At 41.0% G+C, this 24754-nt stretch overlaps 1 protein-coding gene across 4 annotated transcripts in view; it reads left to right on the forward strand.

Annotated features, from left to right (window-relative positions):
* Positions 1-3178: 3178 nt before the first annotated feature.
* The window catches only part of LOC130204989 (lipoxygenase homology domain-containing protein 1-like), a 35419-nt gene continuing 13843 nt past the window's right edge, over positions 3179-24754 (forward strand). Inside the window, exons 1-35 of one of the 4 annotated variants that reach the window (XM_056432070.1) lie at positions 3179-3917; positions 5928-6042; positions 8344-8424; positions 9258-9442; positions 10409-10507; positions 10921-11069; positions 11152-11275; positions 11462-11712; positions 11983-12118; positions 12232-12392; positions 12488-12574; positions 12947-13082; positions 13186-13340; positions 13437-13597; positions 14424-14500; positions 14611-14807; positions 14884-15076; positions 15171-15331; positions 15417-15750; positions 15895-16046; positions 16421-16554; positions 17426-17577; positions 17687-17791; positions 18899-19027; positions 19110-19277; positions 19376-19557; positions 19671-19787; positions 20473-20635; positions 20921-21075; positions 21167-21376; positions 22529-22655; positions 22757-22965; positions 23042-23227; positions 23996-24123; positions 24206-24323. In XM_056432070.1, coding sequence (XP_056288045.1) covers positions 3179-3917; positions 5928-6042; positions 8344-8424; positions 9258-9442; positions 10409-10507; positions 10921-11069; positions 11152-11275; positions 11462-11712; positions 11983-12118; positions 12232-12392; positions 12488-12574; positions 12947-13082; positions 13186-13340; positions 13437-13597; positions 14424-14500; positions 14611-14807; positions 14884-15076; positions 15171-15331; positions 15417-15750; positions 15895-16046; positions 16421-16554; positions 17426-17577; positions 17687-17791; positions 18899-19027; positions 19110-19277; positions 19376-19557; positions 19671-19787; positions 20473-20635; positions 20921-21075; positions 21167-21376; positions 22529-22655; positions 22757-22965; positions 23042-23227; positions 23996-24123; positions 24206-24323 — 5976 coding nt within the window. Of the gene's footprint in view, positions 3918-5927; positions 6043-8343; positions 8425-9257; positions 9443-10408; positions 10508-10920; positions 11070-11151; positions 11276-11461; positions 11713-11982; positions 12119-12231; positions 12393-12487; positions 12575-12946; positions 13083-13185; positions 13341-13436; positions 13598-14423; positions 14501-14610; positions 14808-14883; positions 15077-15170; positions 15332-15416; positions 15751-15894; positions 16047-16420; positions 16555-17425; positions 17578-17686; positions 17792-18898; positions 19028-19109; positions 19278-19375; positions 19558-19670; positions 19788-20472; positions 20636-20920; positions 21076-21166; positions 21377-22528; positions 22656-22756; positions 22966-23041; positions 23228-23995; positions 24124-24205; positions 24324-24754 lie in introns of those variants that run through there. The other 3 variants (XM_056432068.1, XM_056432067.1, XM_056432069.1) reach the window with 3 other exon arrangements.

Here is a 24754-nt window from a genome sequence, read left to right on the forward strand (position 1 = left end):
TTTATTTATATATAAATAAATATTTATATATACACACATATATATATATATGTATATATATATATTTTAATATATACATAATATTAAAAAATAAATAATTATATATATATACAGTATATATGTGTGTGTGGATAGCACCAGGAGCGCACTGCTGCATACTAGAGTTCATTCACTACATATTCAAATTATACATTTGCCACAAAAGAACAGGTATTCATATGCTGCCTGATTTACAAAATGTGATGTGATGATTTTGTGCTCGCAGAAGACACACACAATGCCAATTTAACAATCTTATTTTAGATCAGTTAACCTCCGGTTTGTCAACACCTCAATTATTAAGCAGCGGCCGGTGTCAGTGTCCTCTCACCGACTGACTCAGCAAACGATGGCTGGGAATATGGCAGATCATATCTGAGTCATGCCGTGGCTGTTGAGATCATTTTTTGTTTCTTTTCTGTTGGCGAGCTTAAGAAAGATGAATAAATCCAGTTAGTAATAATAATAAAAATTAGAGCGATTTTAACCGTCCAGAAGTGGTTTAAATGAGGACAATGATATTATTTAGGTTGGTGGTCGGCACGTGAGAGCGCAGACCTCAAAGGCCATGCCCCCTTTTGCAATTTTCCCAAAATGGAAAATAATTAGTGTGCATCTGCCCGGTGATTCGGATCAGCTCCAAAAAATGTAATACGTATACTTGTTCTAGGAGCATCGGGCCAGTAGCAGTCGGCCTTGGAAGATGTTTTATGCTGATAAACAAACTAAAGATAAATATTATTTCATGAATGTTGTAAATTGTGATTAGTTGGGAGTGACTCCTCGGCGCATGGGGTCAAAGGAGGTTTGACTCGGTGCTGTCATCCGCAGGTTGGGTAATCTGATGTTGAAAGATCAATATGACCAACGTGTGCCCTTCTCCTCGACACCTATCAGGTGACATGTGGCAGCAATAAGACTAATGGGAGGATTTGGCTCATAGGTGCGGATGTGTACGCCAGAGGGAGAGAAACGACACGAGAATCTGCAGAGAGACGTTTGTGCTTTAGAAAAACTGAAGTCAGAAAGAAAATAATCTGTTGTTTTACATACTTTAAATGTTTATATAAAGTGGTACTAGATTAGATTAGATTAGATGAGATTAGATAATCCTTTATTCGTCCCACAGTGGGGAAATTGCAGGATCACAGCAGCGGGTACACATGAGAGCATTAATACAATATCAAAATAAAACATAAAACACAATAACAATACCAAATACTAAATACTCATACTAAAATACTAAATATACAGAGCGAACAAAATACATAAACAAGGCAGTGACCAAAGTGAATTTCCAGCAGGTTAAAGTGTGCCACTGTACTAGTGTATGTTAATGTAAACATGTATGTTAATGTAAGCATGTATGTTAATGTAAACATGCATGTTAATGTCAACCAATGCTGTTGTTTTTGAGTATTTAAGTATAGATTTGAGATTTTTCAACACTTTTACCCTCTATAAATCAATACAGTACCGTAACTAATGAATTATCCATAAGAAGTGGTTGTAAGGAGTGGCTGCATCAGGCAGCATTATGCTAAGCTAAAGTAGGCTAACCTGACTGCCCGCTGTGCACTTATAAGATAACTGAAACAAGAACACATACAAGCCTATCTAACTACAACACAAGGGATCTCTAGTCCTTTACGCATATCTCCAGAATCAGTCATCGGCTGGAAATGTGTAGTATCTGCAGGAGGCGATTGGACACTGAGGTGTTAAATGAATGAACTTTGATCAAACAGTGAGCGCTCTGTGCAGCGGCGACGGCATCGCCTCAGGCCTCTGCAGAGTCGAGCGCGTCGCTCACCACGGCTCGCTGACTGCAGTTCATTTGTACTGTTGTACTAATAACGCGGCCTCGCATGTGAATCCCCCTCTGTGTGTGTGTGTGTGTCCCTACCTATGGTTTCTCCTATTTAAATGATTTAATGATTAATTACAGCCATTGCACAAACAGAAAAAAAAACATTATTCATGATTTGATTGATAATCATCTTATTTTAGATATACGATGTAAAAAATAATCATTTGAAGAATTACAACCACTGCACACATTAGAGTATTCAATCATTATAAAATGTATACATTTGATGTTGTATTAAACTATCATTTGCAAAAAAAAACTTTAATAACAACACAATAAGAATGATGAAAGCCAGAGTGCCCGTTCGAAGTCGTATACCTGTGAGAAAGAAAGGTGAATAACTTGGTGTTACAGACCGCAGATTAATACATAAAACAACCCTTCTGCCTATAGGGGGCGCTCTCATTATTTAAAGGGGGAACGGACTTCGCCCTAACAGACTAACTGAGTCGCAATGTTGTGAATTCAAGAGCAAGAGTAAAACTATTAATATCACAAAATGGTTCAAAAAAACCCTGCATTCTAATTTTTATAACACGTGATGAATAAAAGTGAGACATTATCATCATAATGTGACTTTAATTAACGTCTGTTCCAGTGGAAGCTTCCCATTCAGTGAGAATGGGCCCTGCACTGTAGTTTTCGCGCTGCTCCTTTAATTAAGTGGACGCTGAAGCCGAGACAGACATAAATCATTGCTCGGTCAATATTTACTCATCCATAGTAAATCTTACGATACACTCAATATGATACCAGTCATGCATTTCTTTTACTTACATATGATATATACACGGAGCTACACTTTCTATCAGGGAGGGCGAGGTTGTGTGTGTGTGCTGATGCGTGTCTGTCTGTCTATCTGTCTGTGTGCCTGTAAAAGCGAGACGCCCCCGGCCCGTAAAGCGATCCTAACACCATGAATAATGGAGAGTGCCGTGGCAGAGAGGATAAGTTCTCGCTGCAAGGCCCCTTTTTCACGGGGCTTTCTCCCGTGGGTCACGTGAGCGCCGAAGCGATGGTCATTTTTCACGAGTCGTGCGTGTTAGTCATGTTGCCCCATACCGCCCATGGTGGGTGACGTCCCGGTAGCCATTCCACCTTCTGCGTGGCCTGAGTGTGTTTACTTGCAGCGGCACGCGCCCACGCTGCCTTGAACCCCACGATACTACAACCTCTCTGCAGCCAAGGGTCAAATGAATTGTCTTACGCCATTAGAAACTCAAGGCAGCACTTACGAAACTAAAGGCCAGGGAAGTGGATGAATTAAAGATGCCGTCGAAAAAGAAAAAATCCACAGCTTCGGAAGAAACCGAAGAGGTCGATGACGAAGTGGAGGAAACGGAGCCAAGGCTAAAGGAGCGTAGCAACGGGGTGACCCGTGGGGACACCGCGAAGGGAGAGAAGAGTCGGAGGAAACACAAGAGCGCGGAGAGCTCTGAGAGTCAGGAGGCTCCGGAGAGAGAGAAGAAGATAAGAGAGGGTGACAAATCCAAAGAGAAAAAGAAGAAGAAGAAGAAACCGGGCGATGGTGTTGAAGCTGGTGCTGTGATTGATAATGAGGCGGTGGAGGGTGAGCAAAACAATAATGACCCCAAGACCAATTCCAAAAAGGAGAAATCAGGGAAGCTCAAAGAGGAGGTGACTGAGACCGCTAAGAAGGAAAAGAAGAAAAAGAAGAAGAAATCCTCCACAGAGAACCCGGAGGAAGAGGAGGAGATGGGTTCCAAGGAAAAGAAGTCGAAAGACGGAAAGAAGAAGAAGAAGTCTCACGACGACGGGGACGAGGAGCCCTTGATCCAGGAGCAGGAGGAGGAGGAAGAGGACCCGAAGAAAAAGAAAAAGAAGAAGGCAAAGAAAGGGTCAGTGGACAGTGATGAAGATAAGAAGAAGAAGGGGAAGAAATCCAAAAGTAAACAGGTGGACTATGGTGTGCTCTACCAGGAGCAGCTGATGAACTACCACACAGATTCATCCGATGGATACGAGGACGAGTACTACAAAAAGAAAGGTACGGATTTAACTTTGTAGAGTTAGAGAGCAGTTAAGCCCCACACGTTGTCTTTCAGGCACGTCTCAGTTACCGGACAGGTCAAGTCTTGAATACAGTTTTCCTCCAGCCCAGAGCACCCAGGGGAATCCCTCTCTGATTGTTCCTGGGTGAAAGCTCAGTTATGTTCCACATGAATGGAGGCAAACAGAAGCTCGGGGGCAGACAGGTGCTGGGTGCCGTCCCAGTCTCTGGGGCTGCAGGGAGAACCACCGGGGCCAGAGGAGCTTTCAAGTATGCCGCCCGAAGAACAACATCATTAGGAAACGGTTTTTAATAAACGTGTCTGCAAAGACGCTTTAATATTCTTACTCAAAATACGTGAATGATGTTCATAGTCAACTTATTCTACGTGTCGTTTTATGTCTGCTCTTGCAATACAACAGACACTCATAGCAACTATGGGATGATAATTTTTAAGGTTTCGTGAGTTAAGGCGTGAGACATTAACGTTGAACTGAAGGTGTTTTGTTTTGCGGCCTACACAAATAAATTAAAACCCAGGATGCGAACGCAGGTCTGTGGCATCAAAGTTGTGTCTTTATAAACATATTTACATTAGTATTATATAAATGCAACTTCTTATGAAACAGGGTTGTCATAAAGCAGAGTTTGGAAAGCACTCAGCTGGATTCAAATGTGTTTGAAATGAGCAAATTGCTCATAAACACGTCTCAATTTAAAAGCTTTTCATGGCTCTCCCCCCATCATGTCGACAGAGAGAGTGCTGCAAATGCGACATAATTTTTTTTTTTTAGCATTTTCGCTGCCAGATAATTGCTCCCATGATGTAGCTGATCAAAGTGAATGTGCTATCAGTTTCTGATCTTTAAAGGAGCAGCGAGTGTCCTCGTTTAGCATCGGTCGCAGTGACACATGGTTGTGTGTCCTTATTTCTTGCTTCACTGACTCACTCAGGTCTCTGACACCCCAAGGAGTTTATCAAGGCTCAGTGTCTATCTGATTGTATCAGCTGTCTCTCTTTTTCTTTAATCTGGCTTTAATAGCTCTGCTTCCCGGTTAATTAGAGAGCCGTGTCCCCATCGCATCGCTGCCTCTTCGTTCCTCCTCTCCTGGATGTTTTTATGTAATCTGTCTGCTTCTTCTCCATGTCCCCGTCATTCAATACATCCTCTACTTCCAGTTCCCTTATGCTTTACTTGATGGATGTTTTTTCGTTGATGAATTTCAAATTATGCAAACAGTTTAACGCTTTAAGTTCACATAAACTTTTCACCTTGGATACCAGTGAACCGAGTCTTCCAGCTCAAAGTACAAAACCAGTGTCCCATACCTTCCAGTCCAGCCTATCCAATGTATGTTACATAACCACGGCAGAGATGAGTTTACAAAGTGACTCACAAAGTGAGTATAGGCTTCATCCTCTGGGAACCATCAATGATTCAAATATCATAGTCACACCCACTAGTTGCTGTGACTTTACAGTCTGTACAACATTTTCCATTTTAAATCGACATTGCCCTCCAAAGGTGTCGGCAGCGTCCTCAGATATGTGCAAGTCCACTTTTCTCTTTGTTTTCTTCAAATGACACAAACTGAAGTCGATTTTACAGACTTCTGAGTTCTCCTCCTGTTTACCTTTCCATCAACTCAGTAGCTCGGTCAAACGAAGAGACACATTTGTGAAATGTGAGAGAGGCTTGTCTGGCGTATCACATCAGACATGGATTCGCTGCAGATTCGCCGCATTGAATTCCCTGGCGACCGTGCATGAAAGGAAACATAATGCTCCTTAATGTTTATAGATTATTAGACACTCTCTGAGGATGTGACTTCGTCTTTGTCCTTTTATTCAACCATTACTTTGACAATTATTAAGTGCTTGAAATATATACCCTATGGTGGACTCATTATATAAGATGTGTGATGTTTGTTGCAACATGAGCAAAAGGGGCAACCCATTTCCTTCCCTCCTTCTCTGTCTAATCAACCCTCTCCTCTCTCTTTCAGTGTATGAGGTGGTCACTGTCACTGGTGACGTAAAGGGAGCCGGGACGGATGCTAATGTATTTGTCACCCTTTTTGGAGACTTTGGCGTCACGCCTAAGGTCCACTTGGCAAGCAAGTGAGTTTAAAAGGGTGTATGTCATCGTGATGGCGTGATGTCATTGTGTTAAAGTGTAAACCTCTAAATCATGTCTCAATGACTTGCTATGCTTTGACTTATTTCCCTCATAACAGGGTTTTGTGCGTCGCTTAAAGTCAATTGGATGTCATTCTGCTTCAGGTTATGTTGTTGGAAAGCTTAGCTAGTTTAATACTTGTTTCATTGTCAACTATTAACATTAACCTTTTTTATTCTTTTCTGATCTTTCAGCACAGAAAAGAGGTATTTTATAATCAGTCGGCTAAAAGGATGGTTAAGATGCAGTCCTTGTGTTGAGTTGTATTTTGTATCTAACACTGTATGGGGGAGCATTCCTGATCGACATTAACCTCATGCCTATACGGATCAATCATGACTCAATAAATTGTGTCCTTTTGACCTCTTTGTCAAAACTATATCAACCTGAACCTGAAATGTCCTTCGATGTCAGAGCAGCAGCGCACGTTCCACCAAGGTGTGGTTGTAGTGCAGGAATCTCTCTTCTATACAGTCCTTTAAACATGTCGGACAGAGAATATCTGGAGTAAGGAGGAACTATGTGACATGGCCGGTCTTCTTTTCCATTCAGAGGCAAATGAAAGAAGACCACGATGTCATTTCTGTGGATGATCAAATGACTCTCAGGGGATCTTATCATCAGCAGGCTCCCTTTATCTCTCCACACATTGATTGACAGATAGGGTTACCTGTGTAGCGTATAGGATATACCAACTTATTGTAAGGCACACTGGAGCGTGTCACTCACACCTTGTGTTGGTCCCATGCAGACAGCATCAACATGCTGTGTATTCAGTCGCTCCGTGCTGTGTGGCCATAGAGTTGCTCAGCAGGTGGAATACCCAACATGGATGTTGATAAGTCACTTTAGTCATAAGAACATATCGAGCATTAGGAGTTTCACCTTACTCCGATATATATTAGGTCCTGCCTGTATCGTGTGATGAGGGATTACAACTTCATTACATGATACAGGTAAGGGAGGGTTTCTATGTCTCAAAGCATATTTGCCCGATTAAAGAATCGCGGCAGATTAAAAATGCAACTCTTTGGAAATTTATTGTGATCACAACAAATTAAAATTGCATGAATTCCAAAGTTTGCATTGGGTTTGCGTTGAGGCATAATCAATGTCTCCCCATTATTGTCTTACAGGTGATTTGACATGGAAACAGAGAACGAGGGTTTATATGTGGGTTTATATGTGTTCGACAGTAATTCATTCTTGGCAATTATTTCGTTTACAGTACAGGACTGTCTCAGAAAATTAGAATATTGTGATGAAGTTCTTTATTTTCTGTAATGCAATTAAAAAAACAAAAATGTCATGCATTCTGGATTCATTACAAATCAACTGAAATATTGCAAGCCTTTTATTCTTTTAATATTGCTGATTATGGCTTACAGCTTAAGAAAACTCAAATATCCTATCTCTAAATATTAGAATATCATGAAAAAGTATACTAGTAGGGTATTAAACAAATCACTTGAATTGTCTAATTAACTCGAAACACCTGCAAGGGTTTCCTGAGCCTTGACAAACACTCAGCTGTTATAATTTTTTTTTTTACTTGGTCTGAGGAAATATTAAAATTTTATGAGATAGGATTTTAGAGTTTTCTTAAGCTGTAAGCCATATTAAAATGGCTTACAGCAATTTTAGCAATATTAAAAAAAATAAAAGGCTTGCAATATTTCAGTTGATTTGTAATGAATCCAGAATGCATGACATTTTTGTTTTTTTAATTGCATTACAGAAAATAAAGAACTTTATCACAATATTCTAATTTTCTGAGACAGTCCTGTATATGACACTGTGCACTTTAATTATGAAAGCATGGGTTGAATATTGCAGGGAGATGAGAACAGATGGAGATGTGGGTCACAGACAAAGGCAGGTATTCTCTGTTCATGGAAAAGAGGGTGTCTGGTTCTCTATGTGCAGAGGGGGTCCTCAATGCACACACAGCTCTGTGAGGGGTAGAAGTACACGAGGAGGCGGAAACGTTGACTGGGCCGAGCCTCAGGAGGTTTCAGATGATACAGCGAGACCCCTAAGCCGAGTCACTCAGGAGATGCCATTGGCTGCTCCGGGGTTCAGTTCAGTTGTTGCTTGGACTATGTTTCATTGCCCCCTGTGATCTCTACCAATCAAGTCGAACATGTCTCTCTCTCTTTCTCTGTCATATACACACACACATAACACTCAATTTATCTTCCTTCCAAATTCTAATTTCTCCTTTTTCCCCCTCCAATTTACAGGAGCCGAACTGCATTTGAGAAGAATAAAACGGATGTTTTCCGTATCAAAACGCACAACGTGGGGCCTCTGAAGAAGCTGAGGTACTGCACAGCAAATCTAATGGGATAGAAAATCCTGCAGCGCTGGCAGGGATTTGTGATAACGTATATATAAATCTATTTATGCCCCTTTTTTGCATGGCTGCAGCAGATACCCACAGCTACAGGTCACTGACAGCATCAGTTGATGCTCAGTGTACCTCACTCAGGATACCAGCTTACACAGAGGCTCACTCAGGAACGTTTATCACTTATTTTCCAGCTGTGGCCATGAAAGGATTTCAGCCAGTGGTAGAAGGTTAAACCCCATCTGTTGGGAGTTAGTGTCTTACTCCAGAGGAGTTACATCACATGAACGGCAGGATACATTTAGCCTGAGGTTTCAAAAGTAGAGGTTCTTCAGAAAATTGAGAACTATAGAAGGTTTGCTTTGTCCCCCAAGGGTGTTTTACAATTTTTTGACAAAACCATCTAACCTCAAGGTACAATTTCAAGCATTCCTTGTCTCTTTTATTACTAAATATTGTTGATCTCGCATTTCAGATGCAAAATAACTGAGCAAACTGCATCCGTTGATATAGATATATATCTTTGTGATATGAATGAAACCTCCAGAAGAGGAGTTTGAGTTGCGATTGTAAACTACTACTTCCAAGATTCAATGTCGACAACATTGTCGTCGACATTGAATCTTAAACTGACAGTTATTACAACTCTTACAAAGCTTCCCACTCCTCAAGTGAAATTCAGACTATAAACCTAGAAACAGACTTTACAAATTATAAAAAGAGGCATTGGTTTTTGTGATGTGGAAAACGTATTTGTGATTGCCTGCAGGATGAATTCATGTCACACTATGACGGTTGACTCCACAGGATCGAGCACGACAACACGGGGATGAACGGCAGCTGGTTCTTGGACAGGGTGGTGGTGACCGACATGAACCGGCCACATCTGCGCTTTTACTTCGCCTGCAACAACTGGCTGAGTCGGGAGGAGGCGGACAACCAGTTTGTCAGGGACCTGCTGGGCAGCATGAACCCCATGGACGTCCCCAAATGTAGGTCACTGTAGGACAAACACGAAGCACACTCGGACTCACGAGGGTTCAAAGGAAATATCAGTTGATTAAAATTCCAAATACCTCCCCCGCATAGCAGACAAACACCGGGTTTCAGTCAGAAAGAATAGTTTTAAGATAACATCCAGCCATGCCATCTCACAACTACTCAGAAACTCTTTCATACTAATGCTTTAATGTCAATTAAACTTTATTTTCCTGGACACTTTAGCCTGCTGGAAATTCCCTTTGGTCACTGCCTTGTGTATCTTTCCTATAGTTTCCTCTGTATATTTAGTATTAGTATTTAGTATTTAGTATTTAGTATTGTTATTGTGTTTTATTTGTATCTTTTATGTTTATTAATGCTCTAATGTGCACCCACTGCTGCATGCGATCCTGAGATGTCCCCACTGTGGGACTAATAAAGGAAAATCTAATCTAATCTAATCTAATGTTAGTCTCTTTAAAATATATTTGACACTATTGTTAGGCAGAAAAAAAACGCTTTAAAAAAACAAACTATAAAATAGTTCATAGAGGTACATAGAGGTGCCTGATAGCGTTCAGATCTGGCTACTGTTTCATTTGGTAATTTAATTCCATCAGAGTATGATGGTCAGGTGCACTGCAATGTGATCTAACATCTCAGTACCTGCAGTCAGTCGAGCAGAGCGCTGTGGAGCCGAGAAGACGCTGCACTGTGAGGGAGTGGTCAGGGTGATGTGGCTGTTACTCACACAACACACACACACACACACACACACAAACACACACTCGCACACACACGCACTGTTATGAATATTTAACTTGGAAACCATCTCAGCGTGGACTTGTAGGCAGCTGTCCAATGAAAATAAAAAAGTCCAACTAATTCTGATTAAATAGTGCGAAGAGATAGAACATTGGTAATAATAAACTACATCGTTAAATAAGTCACTGTATTCTTGTTTTCCTGTTTTGCAGCAAATAAGTACATAGTGAGTGTGTTCACTGCTGACATGAAGGGAAGTGGAACTGATGCATACGTCTTCCTAAACGTCTTTGGAGAGAATGGTGATACAGGTAGGGCTGCACATTTTTTAAATTATCATTATCATTTCTATTATAATTAAAGAGGCTTTTTTTCATGATTATTATTATTATTAATAAAATATATTATGATTAATTTTCATTATTATAATATTATTATTATTTTTAAGATATTATTATTATATTACTATTATATTATATTCATTATTATTATAAAAATTATAATTATAATATTATTATACTATTATTAGATAATAATATTATTAGATTATAATATAATATTAATATATTATATTATTATAAATGTATATAGGCAATTACATTTATGTTGATGAAGTGATCCATGACAAACATTGTGTAGTTATTATTTCTTTAATGATTGTAGCTATGCGATTCATCTCAATATGTTTGACTCCTGTCCAAAATGCTTTGTTTGTTATAAAAAGGAGAGAGGCGACTGGACAGTGACAAAGACAACTTTGAGCGCGCGTCAGAGGACAAGTTCACGGTCGAGGCGCCAAACTTGGGAAGGCTGAGGAAAATCACGATTGGCCACAACAACAGAGGCTCATCAGCTGGATGGTTTCTAGACAAGGCATGTTCCAATCCACACACACATCCATTGTACGGGCCTGCCCACATGCATTTAAATAATGGTGCATGATGTGCCTCTCCAGGTAGTGATTGATGACATGGGGAATAAAGAAATCTATGAGTTCCCAGTTAATCGTTGGTTTGCCATGGATGAATGCGATGGCAAAATACAGAGAGACGTGTTGGTTGGATCTGTGCAACCAATGGGTGAGATAAACACAAGCCACTATTTCACTTAAAATACATTTTAAATGTCCTTTTTTAGAGATTTACAGTGTTGACCTAACAACAGAAGTAAAACATTTTTACCAAGGATATATGTTGATTTCTTAAAAGAAAAAAACCAGTGATGAAATGTAAATTGTTTTTGTGCATCTTCCTGAATATACTTAGGAATCGTATACAATGTACAAGTAATGACTGGCGACGTGAGGGGTGCAGGCACCAACTCTAAGATCCACATCGTCATGCACGGCTCCAAGGGCTTAAAGAACAGCGGCAAAGTGTTCCTGGAGGGCGGTGCCTTCGAGCGCGGTCTCATCGACATTTTCAACGTGGAGATTTGTGACCTCATCAGCCCGCTCAGCAGGGTCACCATCGGGCACGACAACGGGGCCGTAGGGGCTGGATGGTACAGTGAAAAGGTACCCCTACCATAACCCTCACCTAACCCTAACCCCTCTAACCCTCACCTAACCCTACCCTAACCTAACCCTAACCTTAACCCTTTAACCCTAACCCTTTAACCCTAAACCTAATCTAACCCCCTAACCCTACCCTAACCTAACCCTAACCTTAACCCTTTAACCCTAACCCTTTAACCCTAACCCTAACCCTCTAACCCTAACCCTAACCCTCTAACCCTAACTCTCACAATGTCCTTCACCCACCAAGCGCCTGCTGCCCCTCTCTAGGTTGTGATATACTGCCCGTTCACGGGCATCGAGCAGACGTTCCCGTGCGGGAAGTGGCTGGACGAGGACGAGGGGGACGGGCTGATCGAGAGGGAGCTGTACGAGATGGTCTCTCAAAGGCAGAGGAAACAGAAGAGTGGGTACTTTCAGTCGACTCGCAGATCTCTCCTCATTGGAAGAAAAGTAAATCACACATCTCCTCTTCACCAAGATAGAATTCAAGTTGCATTTCATTGAATTCTACTCCAGAGTACCCATGGTCCCTGTGGATTTTGACATCAGATGTGAAGGGGGCAGGGACCGATGCCCAGGTGTTTCTGCAGATCTACGGAGAGAAGGGCAAGTCTGACGAGATCAGACTGGAAAACAACTCGGACAGCTTCGAGCAGGCCCAGCTTGATAAATTCATGGTACGCTCTGGATCATTTATTCCACTCTCACATTACAAACTCCTCGAGGGTGCCAAGATCTTTTTGTAAGTACATGTTGTTTCTTTTCGCTGTAGATTGAAATGCCAGACATGGGGAAACTGCGGAAAGTACGCATCTGGCACGAAAAGAGACATCCGTTCGCTGGATGGCATTTAGCGACGGTGAGACCCATCGCTCTCTCTGCCGGTGGGAGCTGTTTGTCTGTTTTATGTTCCCTCTTAGCACTAAACACTAAACTAGACATGGAATGATGGTTAAACCTCGCACCTGATCTCAGATACAGAGAAGAGAGAGAGAGAGACTAAGTATAAATAAACCTGCGATGCTTTCACAGGGGGACACCACACTGTTTCTCAGTTATATGCTTTTATGAAAATCATGGCATTACATTTATTTGACTCAGAAGTAACGTACTCTATTGCACCATAATGTGTATTTATGTCACTTCTGTAGTCGTCATTTGCTTGGAGGTTAAATCCTGAACCCGAGATGAAGACGTGCTTGATGACACATGAGGATGTTGCTCTCTGCAGGTCACTTTGCTCAAGACCTTGACGATGGAGAAATATTCTTTTGAATGTGGCCGTTGGCTGGACATCAACGAGGACGACAATGAGATCGTCAGAGAACTCCCGGCCACCGGAGAGCTCATCGAAGAGCCGCTGGCCCGTAAGAAATCGACTGAGGACAAACTCAGTGCAGATACTCAAACTCCGTGTGCATGTTGGTGCTTCATGTGAGTGTCCTCCTCTTCCTTTGTGTTTTTTTCTAGTGATAAAGTATCGTGTTACCATCTGCACTGGCAACGTCAGTGGCAGTGGCACGGACGCCAGCGTCTTCCTCAATGTCATCGGTGACCTGGGTGACACGGGGGAGAGACTCATGTTTATGAGCAAGAACAATGTCAACAAATTTGAAAAGGGCAATGTGAGTGCATTATTAAAACGCACACAGTTATTCAAATTGTCTGTGAAATGCGCAGCAAACATCTTTTAATCCGATTCCCCCTCTGCGTTCCCTCAGCACGATGAGTTTCTCATCGAGTCCGTGTCTTTGGGCCAAGTTCGCAGAGTTCGTATCGGCCATGATGGCCGCGGGGGAGGCTGCGGCTGGTTCCTCGATAAGGTGATGATCCGGGAGGAGGGCCAGCCAGAGAGCTCGGCCACCGAGTTCCCCTGTTTCAGGCAAGGCAATACGACTTGAGACGTGACTTAAAGGGACAGTACATCTTCTTTTTTTTTTTTAAGAGTTCGATGCTTTCTTGTAGAAAGTTGTGTGAAACCACTCTTGTGTCTTCATGGTCCATCTGAAGCTGTGTAGCCAGGAGGCAGTTGGCTCAGTTTAGCAGTGTTTCTAGTCTTCATGCCAAGATTCGGGCTGTTGCATACACACTTATGGGGTTTGGATTGCCCAAGAAAGAAAATAAGTGTGTTACATTTTGTTATTACTTCTTTGGGCTGGATCACCAAACAAAACATGAAACAGCTGCAGACACGATTGCCCAGAAAGCTTCACATACAGGCCATGCCTCCCTTGACGCGTTCTCCAGTGGCAGGTGTTCAAGTCGTTAGGCGGCTGATGGATGACTCTGCCACGACAAATAGGGATTAAATGCAGCAGCCAGGCCGCTCCATCCTTTAGTAACTGGAGCCAGACCGCCAGGTGGAGGTGCAGTGTTACATCTAGAAACAGGCACAGTCGGTCCTGAGAAGGGGAATCGTTTCAAACTTATACGTAGATCAGTTGTTTGATTGTTTTGTGTTCTCAAGGTGATTACATTGCTTCAATAATCTTAGTCCACACTAAATGTTTAGTGATTTTAAATTGAAGTATTAACTTAGACCTGACACGTGTGATTGTTATAATGAATAAATCCTTATCTCCCTGTTTCTCGTGTGTTTCCATGTTTAGAAATTCTTTCCACACATTTACATTTGTAGTGGGAGGCTGGATTTCAGTCTTTTGAGGATTCAGAGTGCCTGTGTTTATGGGTTTCTTTTTCTGCTTCAGGTGGTTGGACCGTAATGAAGACGATGGACAGATCATCCGTGAGCTAGTCCCGGCTGGAGACGGCCTGCTCCTCTTTAGTGAGTGCCTCGATAACATTTCAAACAAACGATATATAGGTTAAGCAAACTTTCATTTCATTGTGGATTTTAAAAATCATCTTTAATTGCCATCTCCCCATCCTCCCAAGATGTCAGCTACCATATAGCGATTAAGACCGGCAGTGTGAATGGGGCCAGCTCGGACTCCAAGGTGTTTGTCAAGCTGTACGGAGAGAAGGGCGACACCAACAAGATGATACTGGCGGTGTCCGACAACGACCTCAGGAACTACTTTGAGGCGGGACAGACGGACATCTTCACCATCGACACCTATGACATTGGACGGGCAAGTTCTGCAGACGTGAATACGCTTCACAGAGAACAGACTTTATGATTATTCGGTTACATCTCTGTGCTTACAGATCAGCCGTTTCCTGATTGGTCACACTAATGAGGGCTTGCGGGCCGGCTGGTTTCTGGACAGTGTGCAGATCTCTGTACCGGTTCATGGGATGCAGTACATGTTCCCAAGCCACCGCTGGCTCTGCAAGGACGAGGCTGACGGGAAAGTGGAGGTGGAGATCTATCCCAGTGAGGTCTTGGAAATCGAAAAATGTAAATAACACCGACACAGAGCAGTCAGAGCAATCATTTAAAACACAGTGGTTTTGAGTCGAGGAATATTGCGCTGCCTCTTCTTCTCCTTCAGTGATCAACTACGAAGTAACAGTGGTCACAGGGGACAAGCATGCAGCCGGCACCAACGCGAATGTCTTCTGTCAGATCTACGGAGATGAAGGGAAAACCGAAGTCCTTGTGCTCAAGAGTCGCTCCAACAATTTCGAACGCGCCACCACTGAGATCTTCAGGGTCTGTATAACGTCTGGTGTTGTCTCAATGCACGTAGGAGACCGTCAGTCCTCGTTTGACCCTTCGTATCATACCTACAACCCAGATTGAGGCTCTGGATGTCGGTACGATCTACAAGATCCGCATCTACCACGACGGGAAGGGTGTCGGAGACGGCTGGTTCCTGGAGACGGTGGACGTCAAGCGGCTGAAGATGGCGATGGTGCAGGTTGAGGTGAAGAAGCCGGACACCAAGAAAGACAAGAAGAAGGATAAGAAGAAGAAAAAGAAAGAGGAAGAGGAGGAGGTGGAGATAGTGGAGGAGCTGCAGGAAGTAGTGGAGACCTTTTCTTTCCCGTGCGGCCGCTGGCTGGCCAGGGATGAGGAGGATGGGGAGCTGGTGGTGGAGCTGCTGACTGAGGGCAATGAAGACCTGGAGGGTGAGTCGAGATGAATGTAACGTGCTGGACGACTGTTATTTGCTCCCAGAGGATGGATTGTTTGTTTTAATGTTGACATTATGAATTCACAAGCAGTGTTACAATTTTACTCATGATGCACACTTTCTTGTGTTTTCATCCCAGTGAGCTCATATGAGGTTCATGTGTTCACTGGGACTATGTGGGGGGCGGCGACCGATGCCGACGTCTACGTCAACATCTACGGAGAGATCGGCGACACGGGCGAGCGGCGGCTCAGGAAGGCCAACAACTTGAATAAATATGAGAAAGGCCATGTAAGCTTTCCTTCCGTCGGTTCTCGACGAGCTCATTTTATAGTATAGTTTTTCACTTCCTTGCAGAGAGTGCATGAGAAGATTCACACCTCTTGTTTGTTACATATGAGGCTAGAATCAGGAGAAGCTTAACAGGTGGTGCATGTGGAAACATCACAGTGTAAAGATGTGTTTGATCTTCTGTGTTCTACATGGTCGTGAGTGCTACCATTGATACTGATAAGCCTTAATTGTCCAACACATGTTGTCTCTAAGGCCTTGCAGGTTAAATACAGATCAAATACATAAGTAATGAGGTTCTCATGGACGACTAAGCTGAGACCTGTGACCTTTCTTGACCCCTTTTGTCCCCGGTTGGATCACATGTGACCCAGGAGGACATTTTCAACATCACAGCGGTGGACTTGGGGACCTTGAAGAAGCTGAGGATCCGACATGACAACTCTCAGGCCAGCGCCGGCTGGTTTTTGGACCGAGTTGAAATCGTAGACAACAAAGATGACACCACGTAAGTCATGATGCGAGAGCAGAGCTCCATCTGGGCGTTAAGTCAGACGTGTAACTGCATCTTCAGTCAAATACCTTGAATAATTAAACCTATTAATTACAGAAAATAGAGCGTCATTTATTTAATTGCTAATACATTATTCACACCTTGCTGAGTCATTGAGAACACATCAGTGCCACAGGTTTCCCAAAACAGAATCAACCTTCACAGCTACAGCTTTAAGAGCAAAGCGTTGCTCATTAAATGTTGGTAGAGCGCCACCGTGTGGCGGGAAATGGTACTCTGGTGAAGCAACAGCCAGACAGAGACAGTGTAGTGGCCATTTGTCTAATAAATGAATCAAAACTATAAATCAAATTGTCTCTGACGCACTTTGGGGGTTTTGGAGTTGACGCAGATAAAAGAAAGTATAATGTTCATGTCCATATTCCATTATTCTGATCATTTATTTCATAAACAAACAAGCAAAATAACAAAATGTTGACACTGCCTCTCATGAGCTGGCAAGAAACCACAGGCCACCCCGGTGCATGCTGGTCCTGAAGCTACCCACACATATAACCACAGGTGCCCAGTGTTACCCAATCAGTGAACCAATCAAAAAACTAAATATATTTAAACATCACAATGAATTAAATGAAAACTATCATGAGAAAAAGCTCTTCTACCATATCAAAATATAACTTAAATAAGCAATGATGAACACATTACTTTACAGTAAAACTAAATACAAATGTCAACATAAAGATCCAACAGTGAGCTCCTTTCTTTGAGTATTTTGAGACACAGCAACATGTGATGGTCCTCAACAGACTGTTGTGCTGGTCACTGCGCAGCATGTATTATATATTCTTTATGTATCGTGTTTAAGGTACTTTTTCCCTTGTAAACGCTGGCTGGCTGTTGATGAGGACGATGGTCAGCTTGCCAGGGAGCTAGTCCCTGTGGACGAGGCCTTCATGAAGAAAGGAGATGATAGTGATGATGAAGACTCTGAAACCACACTTGGTCTGGAACAGAAAGGTGAGAGGACACCTGAACACTGAAGAAGACATTATGCTTTTTTGTGTGAATAGGAATAACGATCACATTATTTTTATTGCTTCTGGTTTCTTCTTATTTGTTTTCACAGCCATGTCAACAACGTACACAATGAGGATAAAAACTGGTGACAAAAAGTATGGAGGAACTGACGCTAATATCTTTATGATTCTGTACGGCACCAAAGATGACACAGGTGATACTTCAGACTAGAACACTGAATTTATATATATATATATATATATATATATATATATATATATATATACAGTATATGTATAGATAATTTATATTTAAATGATGATGAATTTATATATATATATATATATATACAGTATATGTATATATAATTTATATTTAAATGATGATGAATTTATATATATATATATATATATACAGTATATATATATAATTTATATTTAAATGATGGTGAATATATATATATATATATATAGATACAGTATATGTATACATCATTTATATTTAAATAATGATGGATTTATATATATATATAAATATATATATACACATACAGGACTGTCAGAAAATTAGAATATTGTGATGAAGTTCTTTATTTTCTGTAATGCAATTAAATAAACAAAAATGTCATGCATTCTGGATTCATTACAAATCAACTGAAATATTGCAAGCCTTTTATTCTTTTAATATTGCTGATTATGGCTTACAGCTTAAGAAAACTCAAATATCCTATCTCTAAATATTAGAATATCATGAAAAAGTATACTAGTAGGGTATTAAACAAATCACTTGAATTGTCTAATTAACTCAGAAACACCTGCAAGGGTTTCTGAGCCTTGACAAACACTCAGCTGTTATAAATCTTTTTTAACTTGGTCTGAGGAAATATTAAAATTTTATGAGATAGGATTTTACAGTTTTCTTAAGCTGTAAGCCATAATCAGCAATATTAAAAGAATAAAAGGCTTGCAATATTTCAGTTGATTTGTAATGAATCCAGAATGCATGACATTTTTGTTTTTTTAATTGCATTACAGAAAATAAAGAACTTTATCACAATATTCTAATTTTCTGAGACAGTCCTGTATGTATATATATAATTTATATTTAAATGATGATTAATTTATATATGTATATATACAGTATATATATATAATTTTTATTTAAATGATGATGAATTATAAATATATATATAATTTATATTTAAATGCTTAAATTCCTCTCTCTCTCTCCCTCTCTCTCTTTCTCTCTCGCTCTATATATATATATATATATATATAAATTTATATTTAAATGATTACATTCCTCTGTGATGTGTGTACAGGGATAATTAACCTGAAGGCTTCAAAAACTCATAAGAATAAATTTGAGCGCGCTATGGTCGATGAGTTCATCGTGGAGGCCGTGGACATTGGACCCCTGAAGAAGCTGCGTGTCGGACACGACAACTGTGGTACGGTAGGACAACCAGCCTGTGCGATGGATAGTGCACCATTAGTCCACATGGTCACCATCATTTGTGTGTAATATTGAAGGTGGAGGATCAGCAGGCTGGTTCCTTGACTGGGTGGAGATCGATGCCCCGTCTCTTGGCCTGAAACTGCACTTCCCCTGCGGCCGCTGGTTGGATAAAGGCGAGGATGACGGGGCCATCGTCAGGGACCTTTTCCCTAATTCTCTTCAGACGGAGCTTTACACCCCATGTAAATCACTGCAAAGGGCACTGCAAACAAATATGTTGGTTATTTGATGCACATAACTGGTTGTGTTTTTATTTTTTATTTGTTTCTGAATTGTGTAGTTGTTCCTTATGAAATTAAAGTCTCCACGAGCGACGTGTTTGCAGCCGGCACGGACGCCGACGTCTTCATCGTCCTCTACGGGCGCGATGCGGTGTGCACCCAGCAAAAGAGTCTGTGTGTCAACAAGAGGGAGAGGAGGATGTACTTTGAGAGAGAAGCTGAAGACATGTTTATTGTTGAGGTACAAGAGGTCAAGCTCAGAGAAGAACAACAAGGCCCATCAGTGTGTTTACTGGAGTAAAAACAATGCTAAATATAATAAATTGAGTTCATACATTTCTGCTTTCTGTGCAGCTAGAAGATGTGGGCGATGTCATTGAAAAGATCCGGATCGGCCACGACAACCGCGGGATCAACCCGGGCTGGCATCTGGACAGCGTGGAGATCAGACGTCTGCTCAGGAAGGGAAAGGTACCGAGTACCGGGGACAAATCCTTTTAAAATACTATGGAAATGTTGTTGTGGTCATATATTATAAATCATATTATTTAATGATTATTACTGACAATGTAAGCAGCATTTTAGCATTGTAGTAAAAGATGCAGCTATTTATTAACCACTTCATATACTGTGTGGAACAATGCATCATATTATATGAGACGATATGTTTTAAGATAAGATAAGATAAGATAATCCTTTATTGGTCCCACAGTGGGGACATTTCAGGATCACAGCAGCGGGTGCACATTAGATCATTAATAGAAAATAAAAGATGAAAATAAAACACAATAACAATCCTAAATACTAACTACTAATACTAAAATACAAAATATACAGAGGAAACAAAATATATACAAAATATGTACAAAATATATACAAAATATATACAAAATATGTACAAAATATATACACAAGGCATTGACCAAAGTGAATTTTTGTATGGAACATGTTTTTTTCTGTTATCATTGTATAGGTAGTGAAATAAAAAGTCAAATGCTTGCCCCTGGTGAAACACACATGCTGTGTCTGGTCAGCAGGTGGGGATGTTCTCCTCACAGATAGATGAGCGCTGTGATGTCAGAGGCTGAGACAATAACAGAACATGAGGCCCAAAAAAACACAGGAATGAAATGAGCCTCTCTCTCTCTCTCTGCAGGGCTCGGAGACCGTCATCTTCCCATGCGAATGCTGGCTCGCCAAGTCTGAGGACGATGGAGAGACGGTGAGGGAGCTGGTGCCCTCCGACATCATCACCGAGAAACTTTCACGAGACGGGAGCCTGAAATTCACCGAAGTGGAGGTGGACGACGCCCTGGAGAGTACGTTGTGAACACACGCAGACAATCAATACATTCTGCATTCACACACACATAAACAGAACAGAGGTGTATGTCACCCTGTTGTGCCCCCCCCCCCCCCCCCTCCTGCTCCTCCTGCTCCTCCTCTCAGCTCTCCCAGGTACCTCTCTTATCCCTGAGTGAGTCTCTGTATGCCAGTGGCACCAAACAGGGATGAAAAATGGCTATTTTTATTCTATTTTCTGCCAATTGCACTGAAATTGACCCCCGCGTGTGCGTGTCTGTGGTCCATGTGCCCCACTACAGCTCACACGTACGACGTGTCAGTGATGACGGGCGATGAGTACGGAGGAGGCACCGATGCCAACGTCTTCCTCACCATTTACGGGGACCAGGGGGACACCGGGGAGAGGAAGCTCCGAAAGTCAGAGACAAACGGCAACAAGTTTGAACGAGGATCTGTAAGAAAGCGTTTTGTCAAACAATACGGACATAATGAGCTTTATTAAATTAAATTACAGCAAATACACCCTTCACGCTTTTCCTCCCCAGGTGGATAAGTTCACCATAGAAGCCGTTGACCTCGGGCAGGTTTTCAGGATCAAGATCCGCCACGATAACAGCATGATGAGCGCCGACTGGTACCTGGACCAGGTGGAGGTGGTCGACGTGGATACGGAAGAGGCCTATCTCTTCTTGTGTGAACGTTGGCTGTCCAGGAAGAGGGAGGACCGGCGCATTGACAGAGTCTTCTATGTGAAGGTAGGTTGTGTGTGCAAATAGGAAAAGAGATTCTACAAGTAGAAAGAGAGGTAGAGATTAAAAAGACTTGGGTCCGTTCACCCAAATTACAAAAAGACACTTTAAAAAAAATGGTTTCTCTCCGACATATTGTCGATTTATGAGCTGAGGGTTTTAAAGATATATTCTGAGGTTTTTGGTTTCGATCCGATGTCAATGAAAGGAATGTTGTCGGTCTTAGAGCACGGATATAAACATGTGGACAAGACTATCATTCTGCAGCTACGCGGCTCTGTGAAGATGTAGGAAATGCTAATGTTAGCATGCTAACATGCTCACAACAACGTTAACATGATGATGTTCATAGATATAATGTTTAGCTTGCTCATTATCTTTTAAAGGCAGAGTTGTTAATCTTAAGAAACGAAGTGTGAGTGCGCTAAAATATATATATATATATATATCCTTTTTCTATATTATATATATATTATTTATATGTATTCATTTGATATATTATACATATATTATATTATATATATATATTCATTTTATATATTATATATATTATATTATATGTATAAATGTATTCATTTTATATATTATACATATATTATATTATATATATATATTCATTTTATATATTATATTATATATACAGTATATATATATATTCTTGGTATATATTATATATATTATATTATATATATATACATTATTTTTATATATTATACATCTATTCTATTTTATATATATATGCTTTTTATATATTATATATATATTATATTTTATATATATATATATATATATATATTCTTTTTATATATATTATATGTATATATATTTCCAAACAAAAACCCAAGCCCACTCTTTTCTAATGAAAGCAGCACTGACTCCAAAAGCTTCTGAGTTAGCAAGAAAGTCCCTTCAGGCCTCCCTCCAAAGCCACTCCCCCAAAATTATCATTATGAACATAAACAATACTAAAACTATCGTGGTATACATGTTTTTCGTCTTGATTTGGGTGACCTAACCCTTTAAATACAATCACACAACAAACTGTTTTATTACAAACATTGCCACCGTGGCTGTGTGTTTCTTTAGATATAAGTAAGCCTCCGTGTTGGTGTGTATTTCTGCATCACTGTGTGTGTGTGTGTGTGTGTGTTCTTTCAGGGCTACGAGGGTGTTAGAGAAAGCCTCAACAGCAAAAAGAAGAGCTCGGTCGTGACGGTGAAGAGCGTCGACAGTAACATGAACAAAAAGAGCAAAAAGAAGAAGGAGGAGGAAGTTGAGCTCCCGAGTAAGAAAACACTTCCTGTGAATGTCTGTCATCCCTATCCTAGCACATCTTGACACAATCTCCTGCTCTCTGTGAACACGTGCTGTTCCCTTCCCGTGCAGTCATACCATACCACTTCACCATCTGCACCGGACCGGAGCGTGACGCGAGCACCACCAGCCGGGCTTACGTCATCATAATCGGTGCCAATCACACCCAGACGGAGAGGCTGTGGCTGGACCTGCCGGACGAGAGGCAGGGCTTCGAGGCCGACTCTCTGGAGAGCTTTCAGTCCCACGGCTCAGATGTGGGGGAGATCAAAAAAGTCGAGGTGAGGGAGGGGAGAAGCTCTTTGAGTAAAATACCCCTTGGTCCCTCGAGGTGATTGTTGCTCATCCTCCCTGCAGCTCGGTCATGACGGGGCCACTCCGGAGAGCTGCTGGCTGGTTGATGAGCTGTCAGTTGCCGTGCCAACCAAAGGGGTCAAATATGTCTTCGCTTGCAAGTGCTGGCTGGCCAAAGATCGAGGAGATGGTTTGACTTCTCGAGTGTTTAACGTGCTGGATGCAGAGGCCATTTGCATCTCCCAGCAGGTATGTGATCCCAGTGGTGTGACGTGTTATCACTCGTTCAGCTAAGAACGTGCAACACAGTTACATTAAATTAACGCAAAAGATGAATGATGATGAATTAATGAGTCATTCTGTCACGAATGAAACCAATGGAGCTATTTACTTTGAACACCAAATAAAAGCTTTTAAATGTGATGCATATCTTGGTTTCGATGAATGAATTTCATAAACGTTTAAGAAAACCTTTCAGTTATACATTCAGTAATATCTGAGATGGGAAAAGATGCGAACAATATGTCTCAAAAAAATAGATTCATGTGTAAGAATATGAAGGCCATGGGTGGGGTGGGTCCGTGGGTGAGTGTGGTGGGTCTGGGGGTGAGCGTTTCATTACTCATTATTATAATAATTTGTTATTCTGTTTTGCCTTTTTTATTTTAATTTCTTTCTTTTTCAGTAAAACATTTTTCAAATTTCAAATTAAAAAGTAGATTTATTATATTGCTAAAACCAGTTTATGGCACGAAAATAAATGTGAGTCGCAACATTATTGGTGTAGAGGAAAATGTACCTATTGGAAGTTGATTTATTGAAGATAAGAATCAAACATCTCTTTAAATTAAGAGAATAAGTAACTTCCGAGGGCTTCATTCTGGTTTATTTTTACAGCATCGCAGTCAACCTCATGGTTACTTAAAAATAAAATAACAATGTTGTTTATAATCTTCAAAACAAATGAATATCCATGCCCAGTGACAGCTAGTAAAATGTCTAATATGTTCCCGTCAGGTTATTTACGAGGTGACCGTGGTAACGGGAGACGTGCAGAACGCAGGGACAGACACCCAGATCTTCATGTCTGTGTTCGGATCCAATGGCAGCACAGAGGAGATGCTGCTGCAGAAGAACGAGGACAGGTACCTGAACATGGAGGAAGACGACGTGAAGAAACAATGTGAAATAAAAAGACCGTCTCATGGTGCTGTTGTTTGCCGACAGGTTCGAGCGCGGTCAGGAGGACACTTTCAACATGGAGATAGACGACATTGCTCCACTGAGGAAAATGAGGCTTCGTATCGATGGCTCCGGCAGTCGACCCGACTGGTTTCTGGATCAGGTCAGATCACCTTAAAGGAGTAGTCCACCAATTGTACACACTAAAACCTGCTTACAGGTCTTGAGATTTACTGCATATATACAGGACTGTCTCAGAAAATTAGAATATTGTGATAAAGTTCTTTATTTTCTGTAATGCAATTAAAAAAACAAAAATGTCATGCATTCTGGATTCATTACAAATCAACTGAAATATTGCAAGCCTTTTATTCTTTTAATATTGCTGATTATGGCTTACAGCTTAAGAAAACTCTAAAATCCTATCTCATAAAATTTTAATATTTCCTCAGACCAAGTTAAAAAAAAGATTTATAACAGCTGAGTGTTTGTCAAGGCTCAGGAAACCCTTGCAGGTGTTTCGAGTTAATTAGACAATTCAAGTGATTTGTTTAATACCCTACTAGTATACTTTTTCATGATATTCTAATATTT

This window comes from Pseudoliparis swirei, chromosome 15, assembly GCF_029220125.1.
Source record: "Pseudoliparis swirei isolate HS2019 ecotype Mariana Trench chromosome 15, NWPU_hadal_v1, whole genome shotgun sequence".
NCBI lineage: Eukaryota > Metazoa > Chordata > Actinopteri > Perciformes > Liparidae > Pseudoliparis > Pseudoliparis swirei.